This window comes from Hevea brasiliensis, chromosome 17 (assembly GCF_030052815.1).
Source record: "Hevea brasiliensis isolate MT/VB/25A 57/8 chromosome 17, ASM3005281v1, whole genome shotgun sequence".
NCBI lineage: Eukaryota > Viridiplantae > Streptophyta > Magnoliopsida > Malpighiales > Euphorbiaceae > Hevea > Hevea brasiliensis.
The window spans coordinates 20959161-20979760 of record NC_079509.1 but is presented as its reverse complement, the minus strand read 5'-3'; the positions used below and the strand labels follow the sequence as shown (position 1 = coordinate 20979760).

Here is a 20600-nt window from a genome sequence, read left to right as displayed (position 1 = left end):
AAATTTACATTTACAATAATTTACATTTAATTACATACCAAAATATTTTACAAGAGTTTCTATACAACTGCTCAAATAATTTACATACATATTATTACATGCATACATCAAAACCTATGTACATGGGTATACCTATGATATACCTGGAGCTGATCTGAATATATCTTCAAGGAAATTTACTTACTGCTCTATGCTCTTCTTACTCATGACAAAGATACAAAGCTATCGCTGAGTGGTGAACTCAGTGGTGCACAACTATAATTTAAAACATAGTACAATATACATTGACAAATTTTACAGTAAATAATTTGAGAATCTGAATACTGATCAAATTTCACAACTCAAAATATTCATTGCCAATAATGTAAATCATTTGTATAAATGACTTGGAGCACAAAATTCAATTTATCATATCTTGACTATCCATTTAAGTAATTCCAACAAAATCAATTATACATAAACCATAATTAAAATCACCATTCCTTACCATTCAAAAGCCATTCTGTATCTCAAAAATCATTATGTATCTCAAATATCATATTGTATCTCAAAAGTCATTATGTATCTCAAAAATCATATTGTATCTCAAAAGTCATTATGTATCTCAAAAATCATATTGTATCTCAAAAGTCATTATGTATCTCAAAAATCAATCTTTATCTCACTAACTATGCAAGACTAATCCGAAAGGGCCATATTCGATGTGATTCTAACTCCCTATGGTCGGGGAGGTCGAATCTGATTCTAACTCCCTATGGTCGGGGAGGTCGAATCATCGTGCACAGTACCATCACAATAATGAATCTTCCGCAAGGGCCATAACGATAAAATAAACTTAGATCTAACCTCAAATCAGAGGAAAATCTAAGCCTGTGCACGTACCATGGTAATCAAAACACAACTCACTCCATTGTCTTCTCAACAAATGAGAGAGACGGGTAATAACCTAGTCAAGCATCTATAGTGAGATATAAAACAATATCACAATCCTTTTAGTGAGCATAAATCACAATATAATTCGATTCAAAGTCAATTCCAATATCCAATAATTTTTATGCTCAACACAATTCAAAACATGTTCTATCACAATTTTCCAAAACATAATTTGTTCAATCCATAACAATGCTTAATACTTGTGGAAATACCATTTCACAAAGCTGAATTCATACATACTATAACAATTTTCAATAATCATTGAATTAAATCCAATGCTTGTTAAACATAATACATAAGAAAAATATGTCATTTAATCATATGAAATATTCAAAGTAAAATCAGTTAAAAACTAGTTGTGCACAAACCTCTGATGACTGTCTCCCTGATCTGGACTCAGTGTTTCCTTCCCTTTTGCTGAGTCCTTGTTAACTGAGAAACACAATTTGAAGTGTTTGATGCTAAATTAAACTGCTCTATCGATGGTGTTTGGTAAATAATGCATCGAACTCAATTATTCACTTAATCACCTAATATACCAACCTCATTGCTTTTTAGGTAAAATAGGTATTAGTGTCGTTAATATGTCACATTCGAACTGGTTTTATGTTTGGTACGTTTTAACAAAGTCATTTCCTTGTTTAGTGCATTTTAGTGCAAATTGCTGGATTCCGGGATACTGGTTTGACCTAACCGGACGATCTAGTTCCCTCGGTTTTCGGGTCTCGGTCGAAACTACAAACTTGTAGATCTAGGTCTTATTGCACGCGGGACAAAATTTCAGGTCAATCCGAGTTAAGTAGACCAAGTTATGGTCATTATACTATTGCTGGTCAAATGGTACCATTTTAGGTCAATTTTTGGTCAATTTGGTCAACTCTGGTTCGGCCAGTTTTTGGATCCGAACTTGTGCAAGCTTTTTGACTTGCTTCTGGTCATTTTTGGGTTTTGGTGTCTTCACAAGACTTGTAGGTATGGGTCTTAACTATCCATGGTTAAAATTTCAGGTCAATTGGACCTGTTTTGAGTGAGTTATGGCCTAAATACTCACTGCTGCCCAAATGGTCAGTTTTTAGGTCTCAAGTGTACCTAATCCGAATTGGTCATTTTCTTAGGTCACCTTGCAAGCAGAATTTTGGTATGGTTTCTCAATGAAAGTTGGCACATTTTGTGCCTAGTTTCACCTCAAATTGGTCTCATACCAATTGAGGTTACACATTTAAGGTTATAGGCTAAAATGTACACTGCCCTTGATTACTTTGCTTAACACACATCAACTACACCCATTTACTTTGCAATTTGTTTACTTCCCTACCAATCTGTTTTGGTACATTAACCACAGTATAATCTACTTTACATTGACATTATTTTGGGCAGATTACCATTACCCTCAACACACCAAATATAATTCACATTTACAATATCTCAATACCATTACATACACACCTAAACACCACTAATTCTCACATACACTTTACACAATAATTTCATACACATATCCTTCATTCCTTAATGCCACAATTCTGCCAACACTCCCATGAATATACACATTTATTCAAGTGTCCCCAAGGCTGCCGAAATTGTCCTTCAACACCACATTGCCCTACAATCCATCAATTCTCATCCAAGTGCCAAAATCACCATGTATATGTGAAACAATTCATTAGGATATTAATTTACCATGATCAACATTATTTCTCATCAATTATATGCATAATAAATCATCAAATGTGTGACCCCATGGCTGTCCAAAAATGGCTATCTCAATAACTATTTAAACTTCAAAATTTCCTTCACAAAACTAACACCCATAACATAAACATAAAGTTTAACAAGAAAATTCTCAAAAATGCAAACTTACCTTTAATTGTAACTTGCTAAACCTTCACCAAACTTCTCAAAATTGGTATCAATATCTTCCTTGTGATGTGTAGACCATTTTTTGTGAAGGAACTTAAAGGATTGGAGTTGAAAATGGGAGGTTAAGAGAGCTTGCATGAAAAATGGCCATGGTGTTTTTCATTTCCTCTCAATTCGGCAACTTTGGTTGTTTTGGAGAAGATGACTATTTCTGCTGGTTTAGTGGAGTTACAGCTGCCCTATTATGTATTTAATTTATGCATTAGTGGTCCACTCACAAATTTAATCATTTTATAAACTTAACTCCCACTTATTCCACATTTAACCCATGATTTTAGCTATTTACTTTAGGTACCACTAAACTAATTTTTCATTTTATTTTCTAAGTGTAATATTATTTATTTTTAATGGACATTTAGGTCAAAAGACAATTCGGGATGTCAAATGACCATAATGCCCCTGTTCGGGTTACGTTCCCGATTTTTCGGTATTACCGGGTTTTGTCTGTTTTTCGATTTCTCACTTTTCTTTGTACTATTTATTTAATTTTTCTTTGATATTTCTAATGAGATTTATACTTCAATAAGGGTCCATTTATGTCCTAAAAATGTTTTCCAGGGTTCCCCGCAGTCCAGGGCTAGTCAACGGTCCACGCCGTGACTTCCCAGTGCGGTCACCCATCGTGAGGTTTCCCGGCTCGTTTAACTTGATCACATTTCTTTGCTATCATTTTTCCTTTGTTTTTCTTGTACTTTCTTTTCTTGTATTTCATTATTTTATGTCTCCTCACTCATATCGAAGTACGGTTCTTGGCATCCTAGCTGTCCGGACAACACTAGTCACCGGAGCAGCAGAACGCACTACCGAACTTTGGGGTGTTACAGGGTGGAAGGCAAGAGAGAGGGAAGAGATGGAGAAGATGACTTGGTTTAAGAAGCTTGAAGTTGGGTCACCACAAAGGTTAGTGCTTTAAACATTTAATCTCTTCTTTAAGCATGAATATCATGCTAAATCAAGTTAAAATTTGTATGAAATTGAAAAGAAAATTTGAAGGAAAGAATCCATTGATTTTTGGCAGCCATAGGATTAGGGGTAATTGATGCTTTTAATGGTCTTAACTATGTTAGTAATGGTGTGTGATGAGTGTAATTAAGTTAAATTGTGAAATTTATGCATTGACTATGAGTTATGAAAATTCAAGTTAGGGTTTTGATTGAAAATTGGAAATTTTATGCAATTGATGAAATTTGACTTATTGAGATGGATTGGTGATTTATAGAAGTGCTTTGTATGCCAATTGAAGTAAGGGAGTTGGAGGAATTGAGATATTGGGAGTGTTTGATTTTCTGTAGGGTGGGACTTAATGAGTCCAGTCCCTTTATTGAACCATAACTAAAAATGTGTGACTCTAATTGGTATGAAGCCAATTGGAGGTGAAATTAGACTCAAAATAGCCCATTTTTTTTGTAGAAATAATGCACAAATTTTGTCAAAATCATGACCAATTCTCTACTCAAACTCGGATGACCAAATACTGAAATCCAGAAAATGACCAAATGAACAGTACATGTTCATTTGGTCATAACTCTCTCTATACTAGTCCAAATGACCTGAATTTTATACCATTGAAAAGCTTAGATATAGGGCTACAATTTTCATGAGGACCACTAAACCCAGAATTGCCAAAAACCAAACTAAATTGCTGGCCCAAATTTGGTCACAAAACTGCCCAGAATTAGGTTGTCCAGAAACTGCTGGACATTAACTCACCCTACTAGTTTTGGCAAAATGGCCATAACTTGGTCTACAAGAACTCAAATGTAATGAAACCAGTGGAAAAATGTCCACAAGACATAGACCTACAAAATTGGTATTTTGACCAAAACCCAAAAAACTAGAGAACTAGGTCAAACAGTTAGAATAAGTCACTGCATCAAAACCTGCAACCTGACCAAACTCCACTTGACCCTAGAAAAGTATTTTAGTCATAACTCCCAGTAGAAAAATCCAATTGAGATGAGCCATACCTATCCAGAAACCTGAGAGATAGGGCTACAACTTTAGTTTAGAAACCTTCCTCAAATTATGCCTGTAAGAACCTCAAAAAGTGACCTGCAATCACTATCCTGAACTGAGCCCCTATTGGCACAGGGTACATGAGCCCAGGTGAGTTAATTGGCCATAAATAATTCCACAAAACTTGAAAAATTGTGATACTAATTTCTTAATGATCATAAGACATAGGGCAACAATTTTTATGAAGATCACCATACCTAAAAGTGACTACAACCTGTTCCATTAATTAGGTAAACTTTAAGTCCAAAAGTTGCGTAGTTAAGGAACCAGAATCTGGAAATGAGTCAGTTATGATTATCTGACCATAACTTGAGTTCTAAAAATCAAATTGACATGATTCAAAAAGTAAAATAAAGATAAGACATAGGGTAACAACTTCCATGAAGGAAGTGTGGCCAAATAGTGGCTGCAACCTGATCCATTGGATAGGTAAAACTGAGATACAAAAATTGAAACTAAAGAAAGGTCCATGAGATAAATTATCTTATGGTAGGGCATTTAACCCTAAAAAGCTATTAAACACCAAGCTACTTGAAAGAGGTATGTGGGACCTATTTTCCCACTATAAAGTGATATGAACATTCAAATAAAAATGTAACAATGTGTGATTGCCTATAGTATACCTATACTTATTTATTTAGTTTGGATCGATTAGTATATTAATTAGGGACTACAGACAGCAGTACTGCCTATCGAGAAAATCATGAATTGATAATATATGTCTGGTATGATTGTTCTACAGGCTATATGCCTACTTATTGGCCATTATGCCTACTTTATTTCTGGCTTTACAAGGCTAACAGCGGGTCTCATGCCTGACAGCTGGCCTCTTGCCTGACGGATGTATACAGGGTAGACATATGGCTGTCTAACCTGTATACTCCCATGTATCCAGCTCTTATAGTCTGTTATAGGTTTCTTGGGCATTGATAATAATTAATTAAGATTAAATAGACAATAAGTAAATAGAAAAGATCCCGATAATTTAAATTGTTCCCAAAGTGCAGTAAAAATATAAAAGACACAGAAATTATGAATTTGCCATTATTATTTAAATTGTTTAGTATTTGTTATTATAAATTATGCACCACTAAGTGTTATGTTTAGCACGTTGGTTTTCCATCGCGTAGGTATTGGAGACCAGTCTGAGCAGCCGCAGCAGTAGCACCAGTAGTGCCCTGACAGAGCTCTGACCAGATCTGCCACCGTCAAGAATCACCTTACCAGTCTTTTGTATTTTGTAGGGCCTATGTATAGACTAATATTTTGGTTTATTATGTCTAGTCATGATGTAATTACTAGTTTATGATGTATTTCATTTTGGACTTGTAATTTAAACTTTGAGATTGAAATGAAAACTTGTAATTTATTATCTATGAATTTCCATATGAATACAATAGATGACACTTTATTTTGAGATCTCATAAATAGTTATGAATGATATGATAAAAGATAATATGATATGGAAATGTGTGAAATGAATATAGATATGTTAACAGGTGCTTAGTGGAACCTGCCAGATGCTAATAAAACAGAGAAGGCTCTGTCCGGGTCTCCATAGAAATAAGTTATAAAAAAAAAAATTTTCATATATGGAATACTTGTTTTAAATGATATTAGAAGTTTATAATAGATATGATAAAACATGATAGGGTGCTCCGGCACTGAATGTGGCACTTCTTGCTTGGCTATACAGTAGACGGGTAAGGGGCGTCACATTTAGTGGTATCAGAGCTGAGTTTTAGGCGGTCCTAAACCTAGATAGTTAGAAATAAATAGAGTGCATCATATGCATAGGCCTTTAAATAGAGTCGAGGTGACACTAGTACAGATATGTTCTTTGTCTATTTTATAGGATTGATAGCATCTGATCCTTCAGAGCACGGACCTCCAGGACCGATAGAGGAAGAGGTAGAGAGTCACGCACCCGCACCTGCTACTAGTCGGGGGTGAAGTAGTAGTAGAGCGGAATCATCTCGAGGTGTTATGAGTAGGGCACAGTAGGCCTTCTATGAACAGATGACACAGCTGCTCCGTCAGGTCACCGGAGCCATTCCTCAACCACAGCCACCCCCACCCCCACCTCCAAGGCCACAGCCACCACCACCACCTGTACAGCCACCTCCACCCCCACAGTCACAACCTATACATAGATCCCCACTAGATAGACTACAGAAGTATGTGACAGTTGACTTCAGGGGTAAGAGGGATGATGATCCAGCCGCAGCAGAGTATTGGCTGGAGAGGACAGAGAGGGTATTGCAGCAATTGCATTGCACCCCAGAGTAGCAGTTGGAGTGTGCTCTATCACTGCTATAGGAGGATGCTTATAGATGGTGGGTGACAGTATCGAGAGTGGTACAGCCTGCACAGATCACATGGGAGCCTGAACAGATCTCATGGGAGTTTTTTCTGGCTGAATTCAATAAGAAATACATTAGTCACGTATACTTGGAGGCCAAAAGGAGAGAATTCCTGCCGCTGAAATAGAGGCATCTTACAGTCTCCGAATATGAGCGAGAATTCATGAGACTTAGTGGATATGCATTGGAGTTGATGCCTATAAAAACTGATAAGTGCAGAAGGTTTGAAGACGAACTAAATGACAACATCAGACTGATAGTGACATCTCACCACTTCATAGATTTTTCTCTCTTAGTAGCATCAGCCCTTGATGTGGAGAGAGTCAGAAATGAAGAGCAGTCTAGAAAGGATAGGCAATGCAAGAGGGATTCTGGATCTGGTCTGTCCGGTTCAGCAGACACGGATAGTAAGAGGCCCAAGGAGTCTCAGGGTCAGATTCAGGGTCGGGGTAAGAAGCAGAAGTCTCAGTTTGCTCCAAGGAGAGGAGGAGGACAGTCTGGTGTATCAGTGGGTAATTCACCTGGTGCAGCTACACAGGGATCAGCCCCACCACTTGCTTGTGTACATTGTGGTAGACCCTACAGAGGAGAGTGCAGATTATTGATGGGTGGATGTTTTAGATGTGGGTCTACGGATCACTTCTTGAAGGATTGTCCACAGAGGAACACTAGTACTCCCACTGTTCCACCTCAAATGGAGACGTTTGCCCCAACAGCACAGAGGGGTAGAAAACCTACGAGGCCTGATATAGCTGGTACATCACAGAGGCCTACTGCAGAGATAGTTCAGAGGCAGGAGACTAGAGTAACACCTCGTGCTTATGCTATGAGAGCTCGAGATGAGCCAGAGCTAGCTGATGTCATTAGAGGTACATTTTCTCTACATGATCTGTTAGTATGTGCATTGATTGATCTGGGTTCCACACATTCATATGTGTGTATCACACCGCCGGTTGATAGAGGGGTACAGATAGAGGAGTTAGAAGAGGACATACAAGTCACAAACCCTTTAGGCCATAGTGTCATGGTGAAAAAGGTCTACAAGGGTTGTCTTCTGAGGATACAGGGTTATGAGTTCCCAACTGACTTGATTAAGCTACCATTCCATGAGTTCGATGTGATATTGGGTATGGACTAGTTATCACGTCATCACACGATGGTAGATTGTCGGCTAAAGAGGATGTCACTACAGACAGCAAATGGGTATGAGATTATAGTTGTAGGTGAAAGAACAGGTTGTCTTTCTACCATCATATCAGCTACAATAGCCAGGAGATTGATAAGAAAGGGTTGTGAGGCTTTCTTAGCACATGTGGTTAACACTAGGAAGACTAGCCCAAGCATGCAAGAGATCCCCACTGTATGTGATTTTTCGGATGTGTTTCCGGAAGAGTTGCCGGGTTTGCCACTTGATAGAGAAGTGGAGTTTGCTATAGAGGTTATGCCGGGTACTACACCAATGTCCATTGCTCCATATAGGATGGCACCCACTAAACTGAGAGAGTTGAAAGTTCAGTTACAGGAACTACTAGACAAGGGTTTCATACACCCTAGTGTGTCACCCTGGGGAGCACCAGTGCTATTTATGAAGAAGAAGGGCGGTACCTTTCGGCTATGTATAGACTACCGGCAGCTGAATAAGGTGACTGTGAAAAACAAATACCCTTTACCTAGGGTAGATGACCTGTTTGATCAGTTGAGGGGAGCTGGAGTATTCTCCAAGATAGATCTTAGATTAAGCTATCACCAGTTGAGAGTAAAGGAGAAAGATGTTCCTAAAACTTCTTTCAGGACCTGGTATGAACACTATGAGTTTCTAGTGATGCCATTTGGACTAATAAATGCACCAACAGCTTTTATGGATCTAATGAATCGTATCTTTCATCCTTACTTGGATCGGTTTGTTGTGGTCTTTATAGATGATATCTTAGTGTATTCTAAGAATCGAGAAGAGCATGATGAGCACCTGCGGGAAAAGCAGTTGTATGCCAAGTTATCCAAGAGTGACTTCTGGTTGGATGAGATATCCTTCCTTGGACACATTGTATCAGCAGATGGGATCAGGGTAGATCCAAGGAAGATTGAAGCAATAGTTGAATGGAAGCCTCCCAGAAATGTAATAAAGGTCAGAAGCTTTTTGGGGTTAGTTGGATACTACAAGAGATTTGTAAAGAGATTTTCCCTTATAGCAGCCCCACTAACTAAGTTACTGCACAAGAATGCAAAGTTTGGCTGGAAGGATAAATGTCAAACTAGCTTTGAGAAGCTGAAGGCTATGCTTATAGAAGCTCCAGTGTTGACACAACCCCAGTCAGAGAAAGACTATGTGATCTACAGTGATGCCTCTCACAATGGGCTTGGGTGTGTTCTGATGCAGGAAGGGAAAGTAGTTGCCTATGCTTCCAGACAGCTAAGGCCACATGAAAAGAACTACCCAACTCATAATCTGGAATTGGCGGCAATAATATTTGCATTGAAGATATGGAGGCATTACTTTTATGGTGAGAATTGCTACATCTATACGGATCACAAGAGTCTGAAGTATTTGCCAACCCAGAAGGAACTCAATCTGAGACAGATGAGATGGATTGAATTCCTTAAAGATTATGACTGTGTGATCGACTATCACCCTAGAAAGGCAAATGTAGTGGCTGACGCCCTAAGCAGGAAGTTCATGATGACTTTGAAAGTACTGAATACTCAGTTATCTTTAGCATAGGATGGAGTACTTTTGGCTGAGTTGCTTGTAAAGCCAAACTTGCTGCAATAAATACAAGAAGCACAGCAAAGGGATGAAAAGTTGCTAACTGTTATGGGTAGAATTCAAGAGGGGAAGGAAACTAACTATGAGTTGAAAGGAGATGGGTGCTTGTATTATAAAGGTAGAATTTGTATACCAGGAGATGAGGAACTGAAGAGGAATATCTTAAAATAGGCGCATAGTAGCTTTCATGCTATGCACCCAGGAAGTACCAAGATGTACAAAGACTTGAAAACACATTATTGGTGGCCTGGAATGAAGAAAGAGATTGGTGATTTTGTGACTAGATGTTTGATGTGCCAACAAGTTAAGGCTAAGCATCAGGTTCCATCAGGGTTGTTACAACCTATATCCATACCAGAATGGAAATGGGACCACATCACCATAGATTTTGTGACTAGGTTATCATTGACACAAAGGAAGCATGATACTATATGGGTGATTATGGATAGATTGACCAAGTCAATTCACTTCCTACCAATTAGAGCCGACTACTCACTGGAGAGATTAGCAGATATTTACATAGAGGATATAGTATGGCTACATGGAGTGCCAACATCAATCATATCTGACCGAGACCTGAGATTTACTTTAAGGTTTTGGAAGAGGCTACAGGAGTCCTTAGGCACTTGACTGCACTTTAGTATGACTTTTCATGCACAGACGGATAGACAGTCAGAACGGGTAATTCAAGTAACCCTTAGAACCTAATAAATTATTATAGATGTCAAAAGACTACTAATAATGACATGAATTACATGATAGGTATTGGAGGATATGTTAAGGAGTTGCATCATTGATTTTGAAGGAAGTTGGGAGAAGTATCTTCCTTTGGTAAAGTTTGCATACAACAATAGCTACCATATGAAGCATTGTATGGGAGGAGATGCAGGACTCCCTTATGCTGGACAGAAATGGGTGAAGAAAAAGTAGTGGGCCCAGAATTGGTGAGACAGACTGAGGAAAAAGTGAAACTCATCAGAGACAATTTGAAAGTCGCTTTAGACAAATAGAAGTCATATGCAGACCTGAGAAGAAAGGATATAGAGTATGAGGTTGGCGATAAGGTGTTTCTCAAGGTATCACCTTAGAAGAAAGTGCTGAGATTTGGTGAAAAGGGTAAGTTAAGCCCTAGGTTTATTGGTTCATACGATGTCATTGAGCGTGTGGGTCTAGTAGCCTACAGGCTAGCTTTACCACCTGAGCTGGACAAGATTCACAACGTGTTCCATGTGTCGATGCTCAAGAGATACAGATCGAATCCTTCACATGTCATTTCAGCAGAGGAGATAATTGTACAACCTGATTTGACATATGAAGAAGAATCAGTCAGAATCTTAGCATGGGAAGTGAAAGAACTCAGAAACAAGAGAATCCCATTAGTAAAAGTCCTGCGGAGACACCACAACACAGAAAAAGCAACATGGGAGAGCGAGGAGACGATGAGGCAGCAGTTCCCTCAGCTATTCACATCAGGTAAATTTCGAGGATGAAATTTCTATTAGAGGGGAAGAATTATAATGCCCTCACCATAGGTAATCCGTTCATTTTATTATTCGATGACTAATATCTGTTCGGACAGTTAGAATGTCTGGAACTAGGGGTGGCCACAATTTAGGAATCGCCGGTTATGGTTCCTGAACCGCCGGTTTAGGTTCAATGAAATCATGAACTTGAACCAAACCGCTAGGTGACGGTTTGGAAGACGGTTCCTGAATCGCCGGTTCTGGTTTGAGCCCCAGTTTAAAACAGTTTGAAGGGCGGTTCGAAAAAGAACGGTTCAAGACAGTTTGGAGGACAGTTTGAAAGGGGTTTAGGGATGGTTTAAGGGTAGCTTAGACAAAAAAAAAATTAGAGAAAAATTTTATTGATTCAAAATTTAAGTTATATTTGTAAAAATATTTTAATTTTTCTTATAAATCTTTCAATCAAAATAAAATAAGAAAAAAAAGAAAGAAAATAATTTATCTTTAAGAAAAATTTAATAAGTAAAGACTTGAACCTGATTAAAAAACTAGAGATGAAATTAATTTTTTTTAAAGAATTAGCAAAAAGTGTATGAACTTAATTTTGCCTATGTATCGCTTTAGGATTTAAAGGAATAAAAATTTCTAGTTCCATTACTTGCCTTTTTTAAAAAATTATATAATAATTGATAATTAAAAAAGTATAAAAGAGAAAAAAAATAAAATAGAGGGTATTGGAAATTTTATTGAGGATTTAAAATAATAACAAAGTAATTGAGATAGTATTGAAAATTTCAGTAAGTATATAAAATAATAAGTAGGAAAATTGAGAGAGTATTGAAAATTAAAATGAGTGTAGAAAATAATTATTTAGAGAATTTGAGAAAAATTGAAAAAATATTAAGAATTGAAGAAAATGTAGAGAATAATTGTGTAGATAATTAATGATATATATAAATGAATTAGAAGTGAGGTAACATATTTATTGAATTTTTTTTTATATTTAAATCGCCGATTTAATCCGATTCGAAATCATCGGTTCAATCCAGTTTCGAACCACCGGTTCACAGTTCTTAAAAAATATGAACCTGAATTAAACTTCAGAATGACAGTTTCGGTCCGGTTCGAAGCCGGTTTCGATTTTAACTGGTTTTGATCGAACCGGTTTCGGTTTGGTTTCAATTCAAAACAGGACTGTGGCCACCCCTATCTGGAACTACTCTTAAACTATAGTGAGGAGGCATAAATCGATGGAATAAATGTTAGGAAAATATAGGAAAAAAAATTAAGAGAAAATAAATTAAAAATTAAGAGAATTTACTAATTGGTACAAAAATAATAAAAATAACCCGATATGCACTATGAAGGGTATTTTGGTCATTTTAACCCCAGAGATGAATTTTGACCTAAATGTCAAAATAAAATTTAGAGAATAAAAAAATAATTAACACAAATTAAAATTTATGAATTTAATTAGGAAGAAGAAGAGAAAAGAAAAAGAAAAGAAAAGAAAGAAAAAGAAAAGAAAAATGTTTATGAAAATTTAAAACAAATTAAGTACACATAAAAAATATATATATATATATATATATATATATATATATATATATATATATATATATATATATATATATATATATATATATATATATATATATATATATAGCATAAGAGACAAAACTCACAAACCCAAGTCATCTTCTCCATCTCTTCCCTCTCTCTAGCCATCCACCCTAGTCCTCTCTCTCACCATTTTTGTTCAAGCTTCAAGCTTGAATCTCCTCTTCTCCACACACCAAAACCCATAGTCCCCTTCATTAAAAATCCTCCTCACATTTAAGGAAGCTATAGATACCCATAAAGAGGAGAAAAGTTGAAGTTTAAGAAGCTTGAAGTTGGGTCACCACAAAGGTTAGTGCTTTAAACTTTTAATCTCTTCTTTAAGCATGAATATCATGCTAAATCAATTGAAAATTTGCATGAAATTGAAAAGAAAATTTGAAAGAAAGAACCCATTGATTTTCGGCAGCCATAGGATTAGGGGTAATTGATGCTTTTAATGTTCTTAACTATGTTAGTAATGGTGTGTGATGAGTGTAATTAAGTTAAATTGTGAAATTTATGCATTAACTATGAGTTATGAAAATTCAAGTTAGGGTTTTGATTGAAAATTGGAAATTTTGTGCAATTGATGAAATTTGACTTGTTGAGATGGATTGGTGATTTATAGAAGTGCTTTGTATGCCAATTGAAGTAAGGGAGTCGGAGGAATTGAGATATTGGGAGTGTTTGATTTTCTGCAGGTTGGGATTTAATGAGTCTAGTCCCTTTATTGAACCATAACTAAAAATGTGTGACTCCAATTGGTATGAGACCAATTGGAGTTGAAATTAGACTCAAAATAGCCCATTTTTCATGTAGACACCATGCCCAAATTTTGTCAAAATCATGACTAATTCTCCGCTCAAACCCAGATGACCAAACACTGAAACTCAGAAAATGACCAAATAAACATAACTCTCTCTGTATTGGTCCAAATGACCTGAATTTGATACCATTGGAAAGCTTAGATATAGGGCTACAATTTTCATGAGGACCAATGAACCTAGAAATGCTAAAAATCAAACTAAATTGCTAGCCCAAATTGGGTCACAAAACTGCCCAGAATTAGGTTGTCCAGAAACTGCTGGACATAAACTCACCTGACTAGTTTTGGCAAAATGGCCATAACTTGGTCTACGAGAACTTAAATGTAATAAAACCAATGGCAAAATGTCCACAAGACATAGACCTACAAAATTGGTATTTTGACCAAAATCTGAAAAATAAGAGAACTAGGTCAAACAGTTAGAATAAATCACTGCATCAAAACCTGCAACCTGACCAAACTCCACCTGACCCTAAAACAGTGGACCTATTTTCCCTAACAAACTATTAAACACCAAGCTACTTGAAAGAGGTATGTGGAACCTATTTTCCCACTATAACGTGATATGAACATTCAAATAAAAATGTAATAAGGTGTGATTGCCCATAGTATACCTAGACTTATTTATTTAGTTTGGATCAATTGGTATACCAATTATGGACTACAGATAACAGTACTGCCTACCGAGAAAATTATGAACTGACAATATATGTCTGGTATGATTATTCTACAGGTTATATGCCTACTTACTAGCCATTGTGCCTACTTTATTTTTGGCTTTACAAGCCTGACAGCGGGTCTCATGCCCGTTAGCTAGCCTCGTGCCTGACAGATGCATACAGGGTAGACATATGGCTGTCTAACTCGTATACTCCTATGTATCTAGCTCTTATAGTCTGTTATAGGTTTCTTGGGCATTGATAATGATTAATTAAGATTGAATATATAATAAGTAAATAGAAAAGATCCTGATAATTTAAATTGTTTTCAAAGTGCAGTAAAAATGTAAAAGACACAGAAATTATGAATTTGTCATTATTATTTAAATTGTTTAGTATTTGTTATTATAAATTATACATCACTAAGCGTTATGCTTAGGTATTGGAGACTAGTTCGAGCAGCCGCAGCAGCAGTACCAGTAGTGCCCTGACAGAGCTCCGACCAGATTTGCCACTGTCCAGAGTCACCTCACTAGTCTTTTATATTTTGGTAGGACCCATGTATAGACTAGTATTTTGGTTCATTATGTCTAGTGATGATTTAATTACTAGTTTATGATGTATTTCATTTTGAACTTGCAATTTAAACTTTGAGATTGAAATGAAAACTTGTAATTTATTATCTATGAATTTCCATATGAATGCAATAGATGATATTTCATTTTGAGATCTCATAAATAGTTGTGAATGATATGATAAAAAAGAATATGATATGGAAAAGTGTGAAATGAATATAGATATGTTAACAGGTACTTAGTGGAACTCGCCAGATGCTAATAAAATAGAGGAGGCTTTGTCCGAGTCTCCACAGAAATAAGTTATTAAAAAAAAAATTTCCACATATGAAGTACCTATTTTAAATAATATTAGAAGTTTACAATAGATATGATAAAACAAGATAGGGTTCTCTGGCACCGAATGTGGTACTTCTTGCTCGGTTATACAGTAGATGGGTAAGGGGCATCACATGGTCGCTGGTTGCTTTTCGTTCAATACTTTAATTAATCTTTTTTGTACAAGGACATTCTTTACGGTGATTTCCCACAAACTGAAATTATTTTTCTCATCGAACGGCTCCACCTCAAATTTTGTGCTCGCCATCTTTGACATTTTAAATCATAGCTCTGATACCACGTGTTGTGAAAAAATATACCCACATAAAATAAAGAACACAAAATTTAACGTGATTCAGCCTAAGCCTATTCCACTAAATAAATCCACTATCAAGGAAAAATAATTACAACCACTAATTATTTTTCTCACCCTCAAAATCACTCAAACAAAACTCACGGAATTCAATACACCTCTTCACTTTTTGGCTCTCTGCAATATATTCCATATAATGGCCAACCAACTATTCATCTATACAGGCTACTAAAATTTAGTCTTTTTAGGATTCTAATTATGAAACTTTATAATTTAAATTCTACTAAATTTCATAAATTAATTATACTTTCTAAATTAATTATACTTTCTAATTTCAATTGGATTTGGACTCTAACAGTTTATTTATTTTAAAAAAATTCAAATAATTACTTTTTTTATTTGAAAATTCAAATTAAAATAAAAAAATTAAGTAAATATCACTGTTATCACCTTTTTTTAGGGAAGTTGTCACCATTGTTCTTAATTATTGTTTTAATATAAATTCTTCTATCACAAGTTAAACGACTCATATTCTGCAATTTTTTTTTAATTTGAAGATTTATCACAAAAAAAATAACCTTTAAATCCATTATTATATACCAATCATAATATATATATATATATATATTTTTTTTTTAATTACTATAATTTTACAAAGCATCTCCAATTGGGCAGCTGGGCATAATGCGATATTCAAAGCTCGTTGATCTTCTTCAAGTTATCATTGCAATTTGTTATTAAAGAAATATAATAGGAAAAAAAATAATCCTGTTTGAAAATGTTCTAACTTTGAAAGAAAAAAATTTTTCCTTGCGGGAGGCAATAAATGGTAAACGTATTATTTTAAAATTTTCCATAATGTAAAAAGTAATTTTAAATAATAAATTTATTTTTTTTAAATAAAAAAGGACTTTCATTAAACCTGAAGGGAATTTAGCCCACACAAGATGGGCTTACTTCCAAAAGGACTTAGACGGCAGCAAGGGGACAAAATTCTTCGAAGATTTGATCTGATTTTGGGCTCGTCAATCTCAAGTGATTTTCGGCTGACATATTGAAGGAATTGTTCTTCAAGGTGCAAGTGGCTTTGGATGGTTCAATCCTGGTGCAATCAAGGGGTATCTTTTCTTGATTTCTTTTATATTTTTTATTTTTGGAAAACACTGCAGGTATATATAAATTGTGAAATTTATATTTAATTCGTGATTATCATATGATTGAATATAAACTATAATACAATGTTGATTATAGATTATATATGCATGATATAATATGATTAGGTTATATTAATTTTTTCTAACATTAGTATTTGAGCGTGGTTTCTTCTTTTTCTAGTCTAGATGTATTATTCGACATGTTAAATACATGTTAAGGTGATTACAATTAAATTTGAGATTTAATTTTGTAAATATAAATTTATTAAAACATGTTTAATGTACTTGCTTTGAGCTATTATATCTTTATGTATATTGTTCTTTATGCATGATTATTATACCATTATAAAGTAGACATGGGTATATTATTTGTATTTTTTGGATAAAAGATAAGAGAGTTATATTTTTTAAAAATTATCGAAAAGTCACCCGAAATTTTATATTATAAAAAGTTAAAAGAGACCCTTCTAGCGAGTTTTCAGTTGCGATTAAGGTGTATACACCCCAAAACCTTATGATGAAGTCCTTATCTTTTCGAAAATATCCTACTCAAACGAATAAGAAATATCATTTTTTTAATTATTTATTTGAAATATATATATATATATATATATATATATATATATATATATATATAAATTAGAAAACTAGTCTTCACAGAGTTTTTTTCTGGAAAAAATTTCTACGAGGTCCCAAAATTATTTTAAAAATATTGGTGATGAAAATTTTAATTTCTATGACATTTTTTTATTTTATTATTTTTTTGGATTTTTGATAATTATTTTAATTTTAGTTCTTTAAAATTATTTTAATTATCTAAAATCATTCTAAAATATCCAAAATTATTTAGATATAATTTTAAATTATTTTTCACTCACCTAGAATATTTTTATTATTTTTATTAATGTTATTTATTTTTTAGAAAATAAATATTTATGGACTTTAAATTTTTCTTTCTGTATATATACAACAATATGGTTTATCTTGTTAGAACCATTATAAGATCTTTATTACTCAACAAAGGGCTAGAGTAGATGGAATGATTAGAGTTAATCACTCTAGAGATGGATCCTAATGATACTTTCAATGATTTGTAGCATCTTGTTAATCATAATTATTATGGTGAATTTGAAGAAGCAATCAGTTATTTGGGCGAGAGATTTTTACAAGAGAATGAGAGATACAGGCATTAAGAGCCGGTTTATAATATCGGCCATTTTTCAATATCGGAATATCTATCTTTAACGGAATACTCTAGTGAAAAGTAAAATTTCATTAATAAGAGAGTGGCAGTAATATGTGAAGGTATGCTTATGTATGTATGTAATGTTCAAAATGTACTTAAGAATGAAATTTTTTTTTTTTAAATTTTGAGTGTGTCTGATAGAAGAAATTTTGGTAGCTAAAATATAGACTTTTAGCAGCCGAAACTCCTTTTTACTACCTAAAAGCTCTTTTGATCATAAACGACTTCGGCAGCCAAAAATCCCTCGATAAGGAGGGTATAAAAGGGGTCCAAAACCTATTTTGCTATAAAAAACACTTGGATTTTCCTTCTTTTCTCTCTCTCTTAACTATTGAGGTATACAAGGAGCTCTTTGAAGAGATTTCCTTGGATTTTTGAAAATTTAGAGAGCGATTCTTCCATTTAATAATATGGAAGAGTATATTCAAGATTTGAAGTTTTGGTTTTCCCACCTCCAAGCTCTAAGAAAACATGTAACTGTCTTTTCTTCTTGATTTAATAGGTAGATATAAGAAAGCTGATGAGGGATAAGGTCTCTGTAACTTTAATTTCATGAAAAATTGTTTTCAGTTGAGTTTTAAGGGAAACTTATGCATGTTAGGGTTAGGGTTTTGTGATCTTCTATTGAAGTTGCATGTTTTATGGTTAAAATAGTTATATTTAAGTGTTATGGGCCTTAAATGGCTAGTTTCCCTTAATGGATTTGAAGAAATCCATGTATATGCTATGTTGGTTTTGAGGGAAACCTAGGATTTGAGTTTTTAATTAATGTATGGGAGTATTAAGCATGTTTCCAAGTTGTCTTAGGCCCCAAAGATGTGTTTATGTGATAGGATTATATTTTGAAACTTTGAAATGAGTTTGGGTGTTGATGGGAGAAGGAATTTATAGGTTTTCGACTTAGAAATTCTAGAAATTCCCAGGTTTGGTTGTTAAAAGCTAGAGGTTCGGTAGCCAAAGCATGTAATTTCTCAAAAAATTAAGAAAAGTTTAGGTTCAGCAGCTAAAGTCAACATTGGACAAAAGTGTTATTTGAAGTCTAAGACTTTGGCAACCGAAGTTCAGGACTTCAGTAGCGAAAGTGGGTACTGCCTAACTTTTTTTCCCTTCTTTTCTAAGGTTCCAAAACATGATTTCATAGTTCTTAAGGGCTTAGAATAGGATATTTATGATATGTATAGATTTTTAAAACCTTTTATAACTCTCTAGTGCCTGATTTTATAGGATCAAATGTGAAGGACTTAGAAGGGTAAGGATCGAGGATAGCTCCCATTTGAGTAAGGTGGTTAATAAGCTACAAGAGGTGAGTAATTCTAACCTTAATAAAATGAAAACCATTTACAGGTAATTAATGAGCATCCTCATGCATCATGTCATATTTACTTAGGATATATGCGTGTGGAACATGAAGATGTTGTATAATTTGTCATTAGTGCATTGATGGATATTGGATGACCCACTAACTCCCCCCATGTTATGACTATGTAATGTTACATATGTTATAGATCCATAATGTAAATCCCATAGGGAGATCTTTAAGTTGCCCTTCAAGGGAGATCTGTAAGTTGCCCCAGGATACATCACACAGGTGATGTTAAAAGGAAAGTTTGGAGAGTTATTAGTGATAATATCCATCTTACGTGAAATGTTTATAATATAAAAACCCATATGAATGATGCATTGCACATGTGTGAATGAATAATATAATTATTGATGGTTAGTTTACTCACTAAGCTTGTGTAAGCTTTCCCTATTCCCCTAACCCCCTGGTGCAGTGTAACACCCCTATTTGTATACCTTGGTATATTTCACTGTTCCGGTGACCGGTGTCTGTCCGGACAATTAAGGGGATTAGAACCACACTTAAGACAACTAAATAAGCTATAAACACAAATAATTAGTAATTGCCAATTAGTTAAGTATAAATAAGAAAAATAGAACATAAGAAGTTAAACGAGCCGAGAGTCACAGCGATGGGTGACCTTCTCGAGAAGGACTGCGAAGTCATTTTAAACTCAAATTTCGAATAATAAAATGTGACGCCGCGGTCCTTAGGACCATCACGAACACAGTGAAAAAGAGAAAATCACGAACAAGAACTGTTAAGCCAGTCAAATAATTAGGTCAGGGAGCCAAAAGAAATATTAAATTATTTACAAACCGGGTTAAACTGGCGAGGGGCAATTTGGTCAATTGACCTCGAGAGCTGACTCCTGACCTAATTGTCAAATAAAATAGGAGAAAAGAAAATTTCGAAATCGAGAATTAAATTAAAAAACTAATAGAAAAATAAATAAATAAAAAAGAAAATGAAAAAGTTAAAAAGTTGATGACATCATGCATGACATCATGCATGATGCTATAAAAATAATAATTAATATATTTAATTAATTGGAATTTTTGGTCTTCCTAAGACATAAAAGAAAAGAAAAGAAAAGAAAAGAAAAA

The 20600-nt window shown here is 34.7% G+C and overlaps 1 protein-coding gene across 1 annotated transcript in view; it reads left to right on the top strand.

Annotated features, from left to right (window-relative positions):
- The first annotated feature begins 6888 nt into the window (after positions 1–6888).
- The window catches only part of LOC131175262 (uncharacterized), a 39707-nt gene continuing 25995 nt past the window's right edge, over positions 6889–20600 (top strand). Inside the window, exons 1-2 of the mRNA XM_058138972.1 lie at positions 6889–7069; positions 7514–7792. Of these exons, the coding sequence (XP_057994955.1) occupies positions 6889–7069; positions 7514–7792 (460 nt within the window). The remainder of the gene's footprint in view (positions 7070–7513; positions 7793–20600) is intronic.